This window comes from Rhea pennata, chromosome 2 (genome assembly GCF_028389875.1).
Source record: "Rhea pennata isolate bPtePen1 chromosome 2, bPtePen1.pri, whole genome shotgun sequence".
NCBI classification, from domain to species: Eukaryota; Metazoa; Chordata; class Aves; order Rheiformes; family Rheidae; genus Rhea; species Rhea pennata.
The window spans coordinates 15,440,966-15,454,512 of NC_084664.1; the positions used below are offsets into that span (position 1 = coordinate 15,440,966).

General features: G+C 37.2%; 1 protein-coding gene across 17 annotated transcripts in view; it reads left to right on the forward strand.

Moving 5' to 3' along the window:
• Positions 1-13,547, forward strand: part of PARD3 (par-3 family cell polarity regulator) — a 470,717-nt gene that overhangs the window by 190,659 nt on the left and 266,511 nt on the right. For 16 of the 17 annotated variants that reach the window (XM_062568908.1, XM_062568913.1, XM_062568911.1 and 13 more), the window contains exon 4: positions 604-782. In XM_062568908.1, the coding sequence (XP_062424892.1) occupies positions 604-782 (179 nt within the window). Of the gene's footprint in view, positions 1-603; positions 783-12,628; positions 12,742-13,547 lie in introns of those variants that run through there. The other variant, XM_062568920.1, reaches the window with a different exon arrangement.

The following is a 13,547-nucleotide window of genomic DNA, read 5'->3' on the forward strand; positions in this document are numbered from 1 at the left end:
AAGAATGGAGAAAACAGTCACTTCCAGAAGTTTTGAGAAAGGAATGGAGAGTATGTGTTAAGAAGAGAGGAGGCTGCCTTTCACTATGAAGAGGAGGTTGATGCATAGGTGCCCCTCTCAGTATCATGGCAGTGGGGTGCTGGAGAACAGCTTAATCTTCGACCGCACAATCTTAGTCTTAGTAGTAAGAGGTCTTAGCCCACTCTTTATTTTGGCATCAGGCTGTTAAGTTTAGACCTTCATCTACTTCCTCTTTAAAATGCTCTGTAAGTGACCGTAGACTGTTAGTTGTTCAAGCTTATACTATTTTTTATTCTACACAGAATCTCAGGGATAGTAGCGGTTTCATATTTGTACTTTAAAGATGAAAGAGCTTTGCTAGATTCGGAGAGTTCTGCTTGGTCCTTGTTTTGCTCTCAAGCAGCAAGGCTGTGGTTCTGAGGAAATTGGCCTTGAGGAGCTATGCTGAGGTCAGTAACTAGCTACTCTGTAAAACCACATTTGGTCAAAACCACCCATCCGGAGCTTAAAACAATATTTTTCCTGTGTGAAAAGTGTATTTAATCTAGTCAGTGTTTATTTACTGTCTGTTTTATTCTTCAGATATGCCTCTTCATGTACGACGTAGTAGTGACCCTGCACTGATTGGCCTCTCAACCTCTGTAAGTGATACAAATTTTTCTTCAGAAGAGCCGTCACGAAAAAACCCGACAAGGTGGTCCACAACAGCAGGCTTTCTCAAGCAGAACGCCCCTGGAGTACCCAGTAGTCATGAAAGAAAGGTATTTCTTTTCCCCCTTTCTCTGATAAATGAGAAATGTGCCTTAATCTTCAGTTGTTTTGTCCTTCTCTCACCTGCTCCTTGTTTAAACCTTTGTTTTTAGGCTTTGTCCAACAAACTACACCATAAGGAGAATTCTATTTCAGCCATACATGTATCCTCTTCTTAAGACTTTCTCAGTAATATCCACAGCAGGTGTTCTAGAAATCTGATTTTACCATTAACTGTACTTGCAGCTCTGATTACTCATTACTCTGCAAAACAGGACCTAAATAGACACATTTTCTTTGAATGCAAATGGGGCTGTGTCTATAATGATTTTTTTTTTATTGATCTCCATAGAAATTCTCGAGCCACCGAGTAATCTGTGTCTGCAGTTAGTCTGGTTTTCCATTTCTGATGTAGCATTGCTAGATTTTTACTTTCTGATCCACTAGTCAAATAATACAAAACAAAAATTACAAATATTCTCTCTCCTTGATAACATTGTTAAAACTAAAACTGAAATTCAGTGTGAGTTTCCACTTCATTTTTCAATAAGATTTCAATATCTCTACATAAGCCGTATTAGTTGATAGAGAAGTGAGCAGACATTCCTCGGTGCTGTACTGAAAAAAATGGAAAAAACCAATTTTTTGTACAGTCCACTTCATTCCCCAAAATCATGATTTGTGATGGTAATTTAAAATCAAACTCAAAAGGAAAATAACATATTTTCTAACAGAAGTGAGTTGTTTGTATGAAAAGTTGCACCACTGAATACCATTCTGACTGCATAGCACAAAATCCTGTTGGAAAGTATACAGCTTGTTACAGTTTTTTTTTTCTTTGCTATTAATTCTATGTAGTATTAAAACACAAAGATTCTGCAGCCAGGAAAACCGTACCCCAGATAATGAAGTCTTTGTTTACTGCTAATAAACTCATCTACCTTTGGTGGAGTACTGGTTATTTAAAAATATTAATAAAAATATAATAATCATAGGCATTGAGGTCCACAATCCACACAGAAACCAAAGAGGTTTCAGTTTAATGTGATATCTTTGCATATCTGCGTGGTCAGGGTTCCTGGTAGGTAAGTGTATATTTTTTTTTTGTCATTTGTAGTAGTGTGTCACAAAAATACATGTTTTGAAAACTGTCCTTTATAGTATTCTGATCTAGACAAGAAAACAGCTAATCTAATCCATTTGAAGTTACTAACATTCTCAAATAATATTTCTGAAATTGTAATGGGACTACACTTCATTACTCCGGAAGCACGGATATTGCAGGACATGCATAGCTCAATCAGATTTCTTTGAGTGTCTGAAGTTAGCAGAAATTGAAGAGAATTAAACAGCAGCTAGTCTTTCACGCTAGTCTTCTTGCATCATTACTTGTACTGACTCTTGATTTGCATGGAAATATTTGATGTCTGTTGGACCAGTAAGGAAGGGAATTCATTTGATTGCATGTAGTGAGTGGAAGCTAGGCAAATCAAGAAGATGGGAGAGAAGTAAGATAGTTAGTACAACAGATACTGATAATTTCTTTTACCATTTTTTTTTACACTTTGTATACATTAATCTGAATGAAGCAGATCACTGAATGCACTGTTTTTAATAGGTAAGATGCTGTGAACAACTGGAAGTAAATAATAATTGCTTGTGTAAAGTATTTTATGAATTAATCTACTGAGTTCAGTTGTGCTAATTGCTTATTTGTATTTTCAGCTTATTGATTTCTTCATGCCAGTCAAAATTTTGTAGTGAATCTCATTCCTGTTAAGAATTGATATTAATAACTCTCCTTTTCTTTTCCAGTATTAGCTACAATTTCATTTGTATTATTATTTCGAGGGGTGCATTCTTGTAGCCTTTATCACTAGTCACTTACTGAAATACTGCCACAAATTTTTTACAAACATGTTTGGTTTTTTGAACAGTAACAACTTGTCACTTTTTTATATTAGGTTGTTTTCTCCAGCTACTCAGATAACAAAAAGAGATGGCTGTGCTTTGTTCCAGACTGTTTCGTTGATTATAGATGACATAGACATTTCAAGCAAAGCAAAGAGAACATTCTTAATTTTCTGCTTTGCGCATTGGGCTTGAGCACCCATCTATCTTTTGTGGGCGGTTGGCACTACGTAATGTTTTCGCTGCAGTTCTCCCTCTTGACAGCACAAGAACATATGCTCTTGGGCTGAGATTTGTGACACAGTTGTAGATTTGCAACTTTACCCCAGCAGTATCTGTGCGTGTCTTGCAGAAATGAGACAGGATTCTGGGAGAGTTGCCAAAAGCTTCATCCACCTGCTGACTCTAAGCAGTGACGTTACTTTCAGCCTTTCACCTCTAAAGAGAAATAATTGTCAGGTAGAAACCCTGTTCAATTTTGGGAGGAATTGACAGAGGGAAACTGCGTGGATCTGGCAGAAGAGATTTGTTTCTTAGGAGCAAGTGAGAGAAGACACCTTGTTGATGCTTATTTCATTTGGGGTAAGAAGAATTTGGAATGGCAGGAGAACGGGCAGATGCCCAAGAGTAGATGAAAAGAAGTGGGTGGGAATGTTGCCATTCGCTTGAAGGCTGTGAAGAGCTAGGACATATGCCAGTAGTTCTGGGCAGTAGAAAGGGAAAAGGGCACTGTGAAAGAAGCAAAAGGTAGGACGCTTGATGGATTCTGTTGAAGAAAATGTTGTGCTGCCCTAGTTATTAGAGTAGATGAAACAGGAAAACAGGCTCTTCTATGTCCGTAGGAAAGAAAAAGAATGAACACAGAGTGGTAGTTCGGTTTGAAGGAGGTCCTGCATAGTTTTGTATTTGTGTTGAACTTGAGACACGTATTTATTATGACAAATAGGATGTTTTGGTTTGAAACCCTTGCGCTGATCTGGAAGTGTTCTCTCAGCTTTTTTTTTGTGTCTCACCATTGTAAAGATAAATCATATTTATTTTTAAACTATTGCAATACACTGTTTCCTTAAGAATGGAAGGTCTTGATTAATTTCAATTCTTCATCTTCACCTCTATTTAAGTCTTGTAAGAGCAACTTAAAACCATATGTATTGTGTCTCAGCTACTTATTTATTTGAAGAATTATTATTACTCATTATTTAAAAATTATTGTAGTGTTGGCAACTGTACTCAGCTGGGTAATTCCTGATCTCTTCCTTCTGTATCCTTGGGTGGTCTCAACCAAATGATTAGGTCTCCTCCTCATATATGCAAGTATTCATAAAATTGGTTCCTCATTATCAACAGCTTTCTTAGGTGAATTAACTTCTTGGGATTCTTTTTAAAATGAATATTAAAATCACTTTCAAGTACTTCTCTGTGTGTAAGAGACGTATTACCTAGTAATTCAAGGCTTGACTTAATCCTTTCTCTTATTTCTTTGAGTCATTCTAATGAAACAAGAAGAAATCTCTTAGTAAAAATAAGGCCTTCTCAAAGGCCTGCAGTAATACCTGATTTGAAAGCTGTAATTTTGTTTGAACTGTGTTGAACTGTATAGTTGAACAGATTGTGTGCAGCTGAAGCGTATCATAGGTGTTTTTTGCACTGCAGTAAATCTTTTTTGATATTCTTGTTTTTTGAATAATTGTTGATTTGAATCATGTTCTTATAATTCAGTACCAAAGCCAATTGGCTTAACTAGCTGGCTTTAAAATGTGTGAGTTGCATTAATGAAAATCAGGTTTCCTTTTCCTTAGGTGTTTGTGTCACTGTACTAGGAAAACATAAATACAGGAGGCATCTATTTTGCCTCTTATAATGACTGTAAGTTAATTATCCATTTATCTTTTTAACGTGTTTTATTAATTTGCACCCCCATTTGTGGCAAAGAATTGCACGTCATTACAAATTAGTTACCTGCTTTGATCCAGTTTCTCTGAAATATGTATCGCTTATCTAGTTAACCTGCCTTGCTTATTGCAGGTCTGTACCGTGGCTAACTAACTGATGAAAAATTTTGCACTGTGACTTTTCTGAATTTCATTCATATATTGTTGCCTCAAAGATAATGACACTGATATAGCATTAGGAAGTGAAAATATACACTAAGGAGGAGAGCTCAGGAGAGAGCAATGAGTAAGGCTGGGCTCCTTTGCCTCTCTTGCTCTTGGAGTCGCCCACCTGGAGCAAAGCAAATGGCACGCAACATGCTCTGCAGGGCAGATCAGCAACAGCAAACATGCAGCTGGGTATACTTGGCACATCTTTCTTTTCTTTTTGTGTTCTTTTTCCCTTTGCCACTTAGTCAGATTTGTCTTTGTTTTGTTTTATTTTGAAATGGGTTTACCTATGAATGTATTGTGAGGATGGGAATAGCCACATCTTGTAGAAATACATTTTTTAGGATATAATTTCTTTCTGCTTAGAAATCTTATCCTTGTGGGCTCTCTAAACTGCAGAGAAAGAATTTGAAACCCTATGGGAGATTCTTTGATCTAAGTCTCATTGGTGTTAAATCCTTTAGCTGTAAACGACCATGAGATGCCACGGTCTCCTCTTGCAGTTATCTTTACTATTCCTATTGGGTTGAGACTGGCCAGTGCAACTTTTCAGATTGTTGGATTGCAGGGTTTTTTATTTATTTATGTGAAAGATGGAATGCTTTCTAATTCTCTTTATAAACAGAGTATAAAAGTTTATTTTTGTAATGAAGTATCTCTGGATAGAAGAAAAGTGTATGTATGTTACATGAGAAACTTGAACAAAAATGATATGTCACTGTGAAAAACAGATTTAAATGTGATTCAGTTTCATTTGGCTGTGAGTCCTTTTTTTAACATGGCTTAGCCATGTCTGTTCTATCACTGTCAGCTAAGACACAGTGTTTCAATAGATTTTAATTATAATTTGTAGGGCTTAAGAGCCCTACAGTGGAAATGTGTGTGTTAGTTCCATTCTGTCTCTAGGCACTCTAAATCACAGAGTGTAAATAGATGAGACTGACTAGGGAAAACAGTGGACTAAAAGACTGGGCATCATTCTGGGCACTAGAGTCCTAGGTGCTGCTGGTGATTCTTGGGAGCCTCTGTTCGTACGGATGCAAGAGGGAGCTAGCGTTTACCAGATTAGCGGTGTTGGTAAAGTGGTGAGATGCAACAGAATTGGCGAAGGAGAGATACCGAGAAAATGCAAAGGGCGTTGCCTCTCCTTTGCGGTATGTTTGAACCACTGCACTATGAAGACAGCTTCTGCTTTCAGAATAAAAGATGAAATTTGAAGCAGAAGTCCTGAGGGATTCAACAGCCATGAAATTTCTTTGCCCACATTTATTTGGGCAGTGCTTTCTTTTCTCTTTTTGGTGAGACACTCATGAGTCATTTTATAATTTCAGATGTGATTTCACATAATGAGAGAAGGAAGAGTGAAAGAATTACTTATAAATGTTCAAATAGTGTTTTAATGAAGAAAATATTTTTCTAGGAGAGAGATGGACAGCAATTTTTTTTAAAAAAACTGTGCATCAGCTTTTTTTTTTTGTGACAAAAACTCTTCGCTGTCAGCTTGTCATGTGGTGATGAAATAGTTTACAACAAATATACCCAAGCAGCACAAGATAAAGTAAAAATAGCATGCCTTATATTTCGCATGGGTCATATATAATATTCATGACTTTTGAAGAATCATAAAATAGTTGGAGTTGGGGGGCACTTCTGGAGATCATCTGGTCCAACTCCCCTGCTTAAGCACCTAAAGCACATAGAGCAAATAGCTTTTGAATATCTCCAAGGATGGAGCCTGCACAACTTCTCTGGGCAACCTGCTCCAGTGTTTGATCACCTTCTCAGTAGAAAAGTCTTTTCTTGTATTTAAAGGGAATTCTTTGTATTTCAGTATGTATTCATTGCCTCTTGTCCTTTCACTGGGTACCTCTGAGAAGAATCTGACTTTCCTTACAGAGCAGCTAGTAGTATTTCAGTGTGATAAAAATTAAAAGTCTGTATGGGAGAACTCAGCATTCCTGACTTTCAAAATAATAAAACACATACAGTATTTCTTAGCATCATCTTTTTTTTTTTTTCTTGTCTTATTGAAATGAGAACCTGAAATGCCTTTTTTTGGAATTGCTGCAGCAAGTTGAGAATGAGAGGCATAAAATGAAAAAGCCTTGCCTGGTGTGCAGAGGGAGAGTGGACAAGTGTATCCCTTGATGCTCTGCTATTCGGTTTGCTGAGTACTGTGTACACAGACAGGAGTCAGCTATGTGGATCCAGAAGCCAGACGTGACCAGACGTGTTGGGAAGTAGGGAAAATGCAGCAGCATCCCTCAAGAGGAGGTTTAAGTTCCTTGTGTTCTTTTCCCCGTTCCTACTCTGAGACACCCATTTATGGAAGACGAGCTGTCAAATTTCGCTCTGTCCCCGGGAAGAGTCAGGAGATTAGTGGGTGGATATTGAAGAAATAAAATGAAGAACCCATTGATAAGATAATAGAAAGGTCCAGAGCTGTTTTGCTGTTTTGCTGTTTTTTCTTTTTTTTTTTTTTTTTTTTTTTTTTTGCATTTCCACGGTGAAGCTGAGCAAATCTGTTGATCTCTCTTAATCTTTGTTCTTCATCAGTAAAATAGGAATAATACGTCTCTTCCAGTGCCGTGCTATCCCATCTCCCTTGCTGTATGATGACAGATGCAGCTGCCAGGCAGATAGTGTCTCCGTGCTGTGCTAGGAGGCAGGAGTGCTGCGAGGGGGCCCAGGAGCCGGCCCCTTGCTGGGGGCGAAGGCACTGCTCCGCGGGAACCACCCAGGATGTTTGTCTTTTCACGGCGGTAAATGTGGTGTGCAACATCTGTCTCTGAAAGAAGATGAAAGGTGTCCTGACAACGCAGAGCTCTCAAGTTCGTGGTATAAGAAAATTTATATCGTAACAAGCGTCTGAGGTTTCCTCTGCCATTCATCTAAACAAATACATCCTCTGCAAATTCCAGTTTTTAAATGTTCATGTCTATTTCTTTTAATTATTTATGTTTTAATCTTCCATCAAAATACAAAGTTTTCAGGTGCAGAACTGGAACCTTTTTGTTTGAAGACATTAGAGTATTTTTTCTTGGTTGGTCTGTTAGAATCACAGAATCAGTAAGGTTGGAAGGAACCTCTGGAAATCATCCAGTCCAACCTCCCTGCTCAAGCAGGGTCACCTAGAGCATGTTAGACAGGGTTGCATCCCGGCGGGCCTTGAATATGCCCCGCCCTCATTTTTTTTTTTTTTAATATGACTAACTCTGTATTTGAGGAGGAATAAACTCCGCACTTGAAAGAGTAGCTTGATAAAAGATTCAATAAATAAATGCAAAGAAGTTGGATGTTGGGAGTTTAATGATCTTTTTCAAGTTCAGAAAGGCATATACTTTGGCAATAGTTGGCACTGGATTTTGGCTTGTCATCTATTTAGTTGTAACCTGCAACAGTTGACTTACACTGCATTTGCATTATAAACTTCAGTTCAAGAGTTTCTATAGATGCTTTTTTTTCATATTATCATGTTTTTTATTGGTTCAGAGCAGGTTTGGATTTTGGCTGAATGTGTTGCTAGCAAGACAAAGATGTCAGCTGTGTTTGAAGCAGAAGGCGATGCTTTACTATACGGTTCTGACATGAGTTCAGAAAGGCTTAACTAGAGATTATTTCAGCCTTTTTAAGGTATTTGATATTTTCTTAAAAGAATTGATGTCTTCTTGCTATAAATATTAGTCACACAACAGAGCAAGGAAAGAAAACTGATAAAGGTAGTCTTGGAACAAAGTTTGGAATTATGTGTGGAACTGGTATGGATAGAGGACTAGGGCGGCTGAGGAAGAGGTGCTAAGCTCAGGAGTGGGGAACTGAGCTCTGGTAAATACAGGCTTTCAGACCAGGACAGTCTAGTCACCTTCTAGGCTTATTTTTGGGGTACAAAATCAAATATCCAATGAAAATGGCAGGATTATGCATAATTATATTGCCTATAACTAGATAGCTACATAGATATATGTGTAGCTGGGTATAAACAAAAAAATCTTTTGAGGTCTTTAAAGTAGCACAGTAAAAAGAGGTGGGAATTGGCTCACTTCAGAAAATTTAAAATTAGAAGATCTACTTGTACAAGTCTTTTTAAGTAGTCCCATTAGTGTTGTCACGTGAGAGAAGACTCTGTAACTTAGCTCCAAGTATTTTAAATGTGTTAATTTTGTCATTATTTTACAAGCTTTAAAAGAAATCACGAAGACCTGTGTAGATTTAAAAATGAAAACAAACTTCCTCACTGATGGTCTATAATTGGCATAAGTGAATATTTCACTTTTGTGAAAAAGAGTAGTGAGAAAGCAAAACTGCTTTCTGAGAGTGATAGGTACAAGAATCAAAACTGTAGCTTCGTCACATTTTGTAGCTTCATTTATTTTTCTTTAAAATAAAGCTGTGGAAAACCATGCTTTTTATGTCATCTTAGGAAGCTTACAGAAATCAAAATCAATTTTCTGAAATATGATTACAGAATATCAACCACCATATGTTATTTCAATTCTTTGACATTCTTTCTTGAGGTTTGATTGTGAGATTAATAAGCAGAGAGAAAATTGAGGAAGATTTTTTTTTTTCCTGTCTCTCAATCTGAGGAAAAACAATATGCACTGTGCCTGGTAATTTTTGATTTTGCATATGTACATACAAAGATTATGACATTTTTGATTTTCTTTTGTGAGGAACTGGTGAGATCAACAGAATGATTTGGATTGACGATCTCACAGTTTCTAATTTACTCTTAATTTAGCCCAATTCTTTGACACTAAATATCTATATATAATACCAGCTGCATAGAAAAACATCCGTTCATCTCAGCCCCTAGTAATTGCTCTTTTTCTTTAAGTCAGACCTTACTTGTCAATCAAAAAATAGCACAGAATATATGAATTGGAATTGCAAAACTTTGGAAATTTTGGAATGTAGGGTGATAGAAGTTAAATCTGACATTGACTTTTAAATTATCTTTTCCCTCATTGGGATCTAATAAACTGGTCTTGATGCATAAGGAATTAATTCTGTTCGTGGAACCGTAGAGGCAGGCTAAGGACTAGCAGTGAAAATGCTTGGGAGTGGTTGTTCTTGTCTTGTACTTTCATCATAGATAGGGAATGCAAAATGACTGTGTTCCAGGATGGAACATTAGATATGCATTTTCTGCATCCTAAGACAGTTTTTATGGGTAGCTGGAAACGATCCATGTTCAAGGTTAGAGCTGAGAGGAGGCACGAAGCTAAGGTAATTCTTTAACACAGGAGTCCTCTTTTACTTTAGCCCTTGGAGAATGGCTTAAAATCAGTGGTTCTTAACACTGTGTGACGTGAACTGATTCTTTGTTGTACTTGCCTAATGGCTATGCCATCGCTGGATTATTTTAGCTTCTGAAGTCATGCTTTTCAATACACCTTAAAAAAAGCAAGCTTAGAAACTAAACTGTACAATGGTAAAATAAACTGCATCTTCTGAGAGCAAAAGAAAGATCACCCAAGCAGTATTTTAAGAAATACAGATGTTTATAGAGTCACTCAGTGCCTGGCAGAACTGATTTCTAGGTAATCTGTTAAAGTTTGGCACAATCAGTTTATGAAAAGCTGCTGATGAGTAGAAAGATCAGTTCCAGTTTTGACTTCAATGTAAGAAGATTTTTTTTTCCCTTAAGGGAGTTTCTTTAAGTTCAAAACATCTATTGGGTTACTTAATGTTCTATGTAGAACATATTTTCCCTGTAAAACTGACATTTATACAGCCTAATTTTTTGAGAACTGGAGATCTAGTTGTTCTTATCCCTCATTTATTTGTTTAAAGTCAGTAGAAATACGAGGAACTTGTTTATTAGGCCTTCGGACAACATGAAAACGTGGTACATGTATATGTTACTGCATTTACACATTTGTGTTTGCATCAGGGAGAGGTGTATTTGTATTAGTTTATATGGTTATTTTGTTAGTTACACCTTCCCAAATCCTGTCCAAGCGTGACGTATAACTGTCCAGAAGCTAACATGAGCTAACATGTTCTGTTTACGTAGTGGAGCATAAAAAGAAATAAGAGCAACTTTTATTCAACCAATAGATGTATTTATAGAAATTTATTTGCTTAAAATCTGTCAAATAAAATGGATCATTTCAAAAGAAGATTGTCTCCTCTGTCATCAACACGAACAATTTTTGTCTCAGTCTCAGGCCATCACAGTTGCAGTGGTTCTGTGCGCTTCGTTAAGCCAAACTGGGGATGTTTCTGACCTATAGTTACTACTGGTTACTACAGGATCTTGTTCTAATCTGACACCCTATTCAAGGATAGAATGTATTGGTATCAATTACTCTAAAACTAAATGTAACACACATTTTAAAAAGCATAATTTGCATAGGTGCTAGGAGACTAGGAATGTGAAATCTTCATTCTAGTCTTTAGCAAATTTCAGAGTTTCCGTGAACTTGAACAAGCCAGTGACTATCTCTGGGACTCACCTCAGCTTTTCCATTCTCATAAGGTCACCATCAAGTTTTTCTTGGAGGGGTTATACTCTTTAAAGTATGTGGAGGTGTTGCAGATGAGAGAGGGATACTAGTGAGTCTTCGATATTTAACTGCAGGTTAAAATTGCTACTGAGTTTATGCTCTGATAGCTAGTAATTATAGTGCCTGGATCATGCGAATGCATCATTTCATCTATAAGCTGCAGTCTTTGATGAGAGGCTCGTTATACTACAAATCATCTAGAACTGAAAGTACAGAGAAATCACTTCACTTCTTCTATTCCCTTTCACCAACCCTCCAGCAAACCCCTGCAGGGAAACCACACGGTACTAAATCTTGAGGTGTTAGAATATGTATCCTCATTAAAAATACTGGAAAATGCTAGTATTAAATGTAGATTTGACAGATTTAGTGTTTTATTGATCTATTTCCATTACATATATTATAAGCCTGACATGACCTGCAGTCCCCAAAGATGCCTGGGGGAAAAAAAAAGCTTTTTTTTTTTTCTTTTTTTTCTCTTTTTTTTTTTTTTTTTTTAAAAAAAAAGATTAGCACATTTAATTGTAACTGATGATCCATGTCAGTAGTAGTCCCGGGGGGGCTGACAGCTGCGACTCCGGAAGAAGCGCGAAAGCTCAGGATGACCCTGGTGGCTTCTTTGCCATAAAATCTGTCTCTAAAAGGTATTGAAGTTTAAAGCAACACAGAACTTTTCCAGTCAGATGGATGCTCGGAGCAGGTGTGCTGGTGCTTTGTTCTGGGTTTCTAAATAGATCGTGCTGAACAGAAGAAAAGCTTTCTTCTAGGTTGTTCATCTGCATATTTTAGCTTTTATAGCAAACTGCATAGCAGTTGGTTCAGTAAATCCCAGTATAGGATTTGCACAGAGCTGCAGCTATGTGTTTTCCCTCTCTGCCTGTGTACTTTGTTACCACTAGCAGGAGCAGTAACGGATGTGTGCGTAGACAGGATCCAAGTGGCCCCTTGCATCCCAAGCGTTTGTTGTGCGACTGTCCGAGGGAAGGACTGTGTGCATCAGCATTTAGGGTGCTGGTGTCTCTGTGCTCCTGGTCTAGCTTACTGCTTGTGCGATTGCTGTCACCAAAGAAGTGCAGAGATAATTTATTGCCAAGAAGAAACAACAAAGAAATGGGTGTAGGGCTGGTGTCGGGCAGGTTGTTTTTCTGAAATTTCACTCTTTGGCTAGCAGCGCCGTAATTCTACGCGTGATTCCAACACTGGCAGAGTATTTTATCGTGTTCTGACAATAGTGCTATTTTGAGCAGCTTGAATAGCAGCATTGTAAAACACAAGTCACAAGAACCTTATCTGGATAACGTTCCAGCTCTTATTTCTGCTGGTAGATCTAAATGGACAGAAAAACTGCTGAGACTTAGAATACTTTCTGGAGAAAATGCGCTGATTTATGTCTTAGCAGGAAAAGGCCAGCCACTACGGAAGTGGAAGACTGCAGAAATATTTAGGTAAACAGAATTAATATAGTGTATTCTGCTAGTTATCATAGATATTCTGCTAGTTATCAGAGATATTCTGCTAGAAGTAAAGTCCTTGCAAAATTCTTGACATTAGTTTAGCTGCGTTGAATAGAAGTATAATTTGACTCTTTGCTTGGATAATTTGACATATGTTATGTACTGAAGCACTTAAAACTTTTTATAGCAAGAAGTTCCAATAGAAAGTTTAAGCAATAATATTGCCTTGCATAATTCAGATCACAGACTTTGTGTTTAGATGACTGAAGAACACATCCACTCATGATTTTTAACCCTCTTTTGCTCTTTATTTTTTTTTAAAAAAAACTCTGTTATATGTGGCTGATGGTACTGTTTCAAGAGAGATTTTTGTTTAGCATAGAAAAAATGATCTTTTTTAGAAGTTTGTATTGAAAATTGTACACATGAATCCATAAAAAATTGAATTAGCTTTGAAGTGTAGAAATACAGAAAACATCTCATTACCTACAAGGATGAAATTTCTATTCATTCAGACTAGGCGATAGTCTCTCAGATAAAAATTTATTGTCAGATGGCAATAAGTCATGAACCAACTGTGCAGGGGGCTTTTTTGTGCATCAAAACATGTCTCACTATTTCTTTGTCTGGACTAATTTTATTGTTATGCCTTTCCATCATTTTGAACAATTCGAATTGTTGTTTTGGCTTTATAGCAGTTACATCAGCTCAGTCACCAAAAGAGGAGACTTGAGAAGCAACAGGAAAAAATAAATTCCTACGCACTGTTTGCTGACTTTCATGGCTCTGCTAAGGGA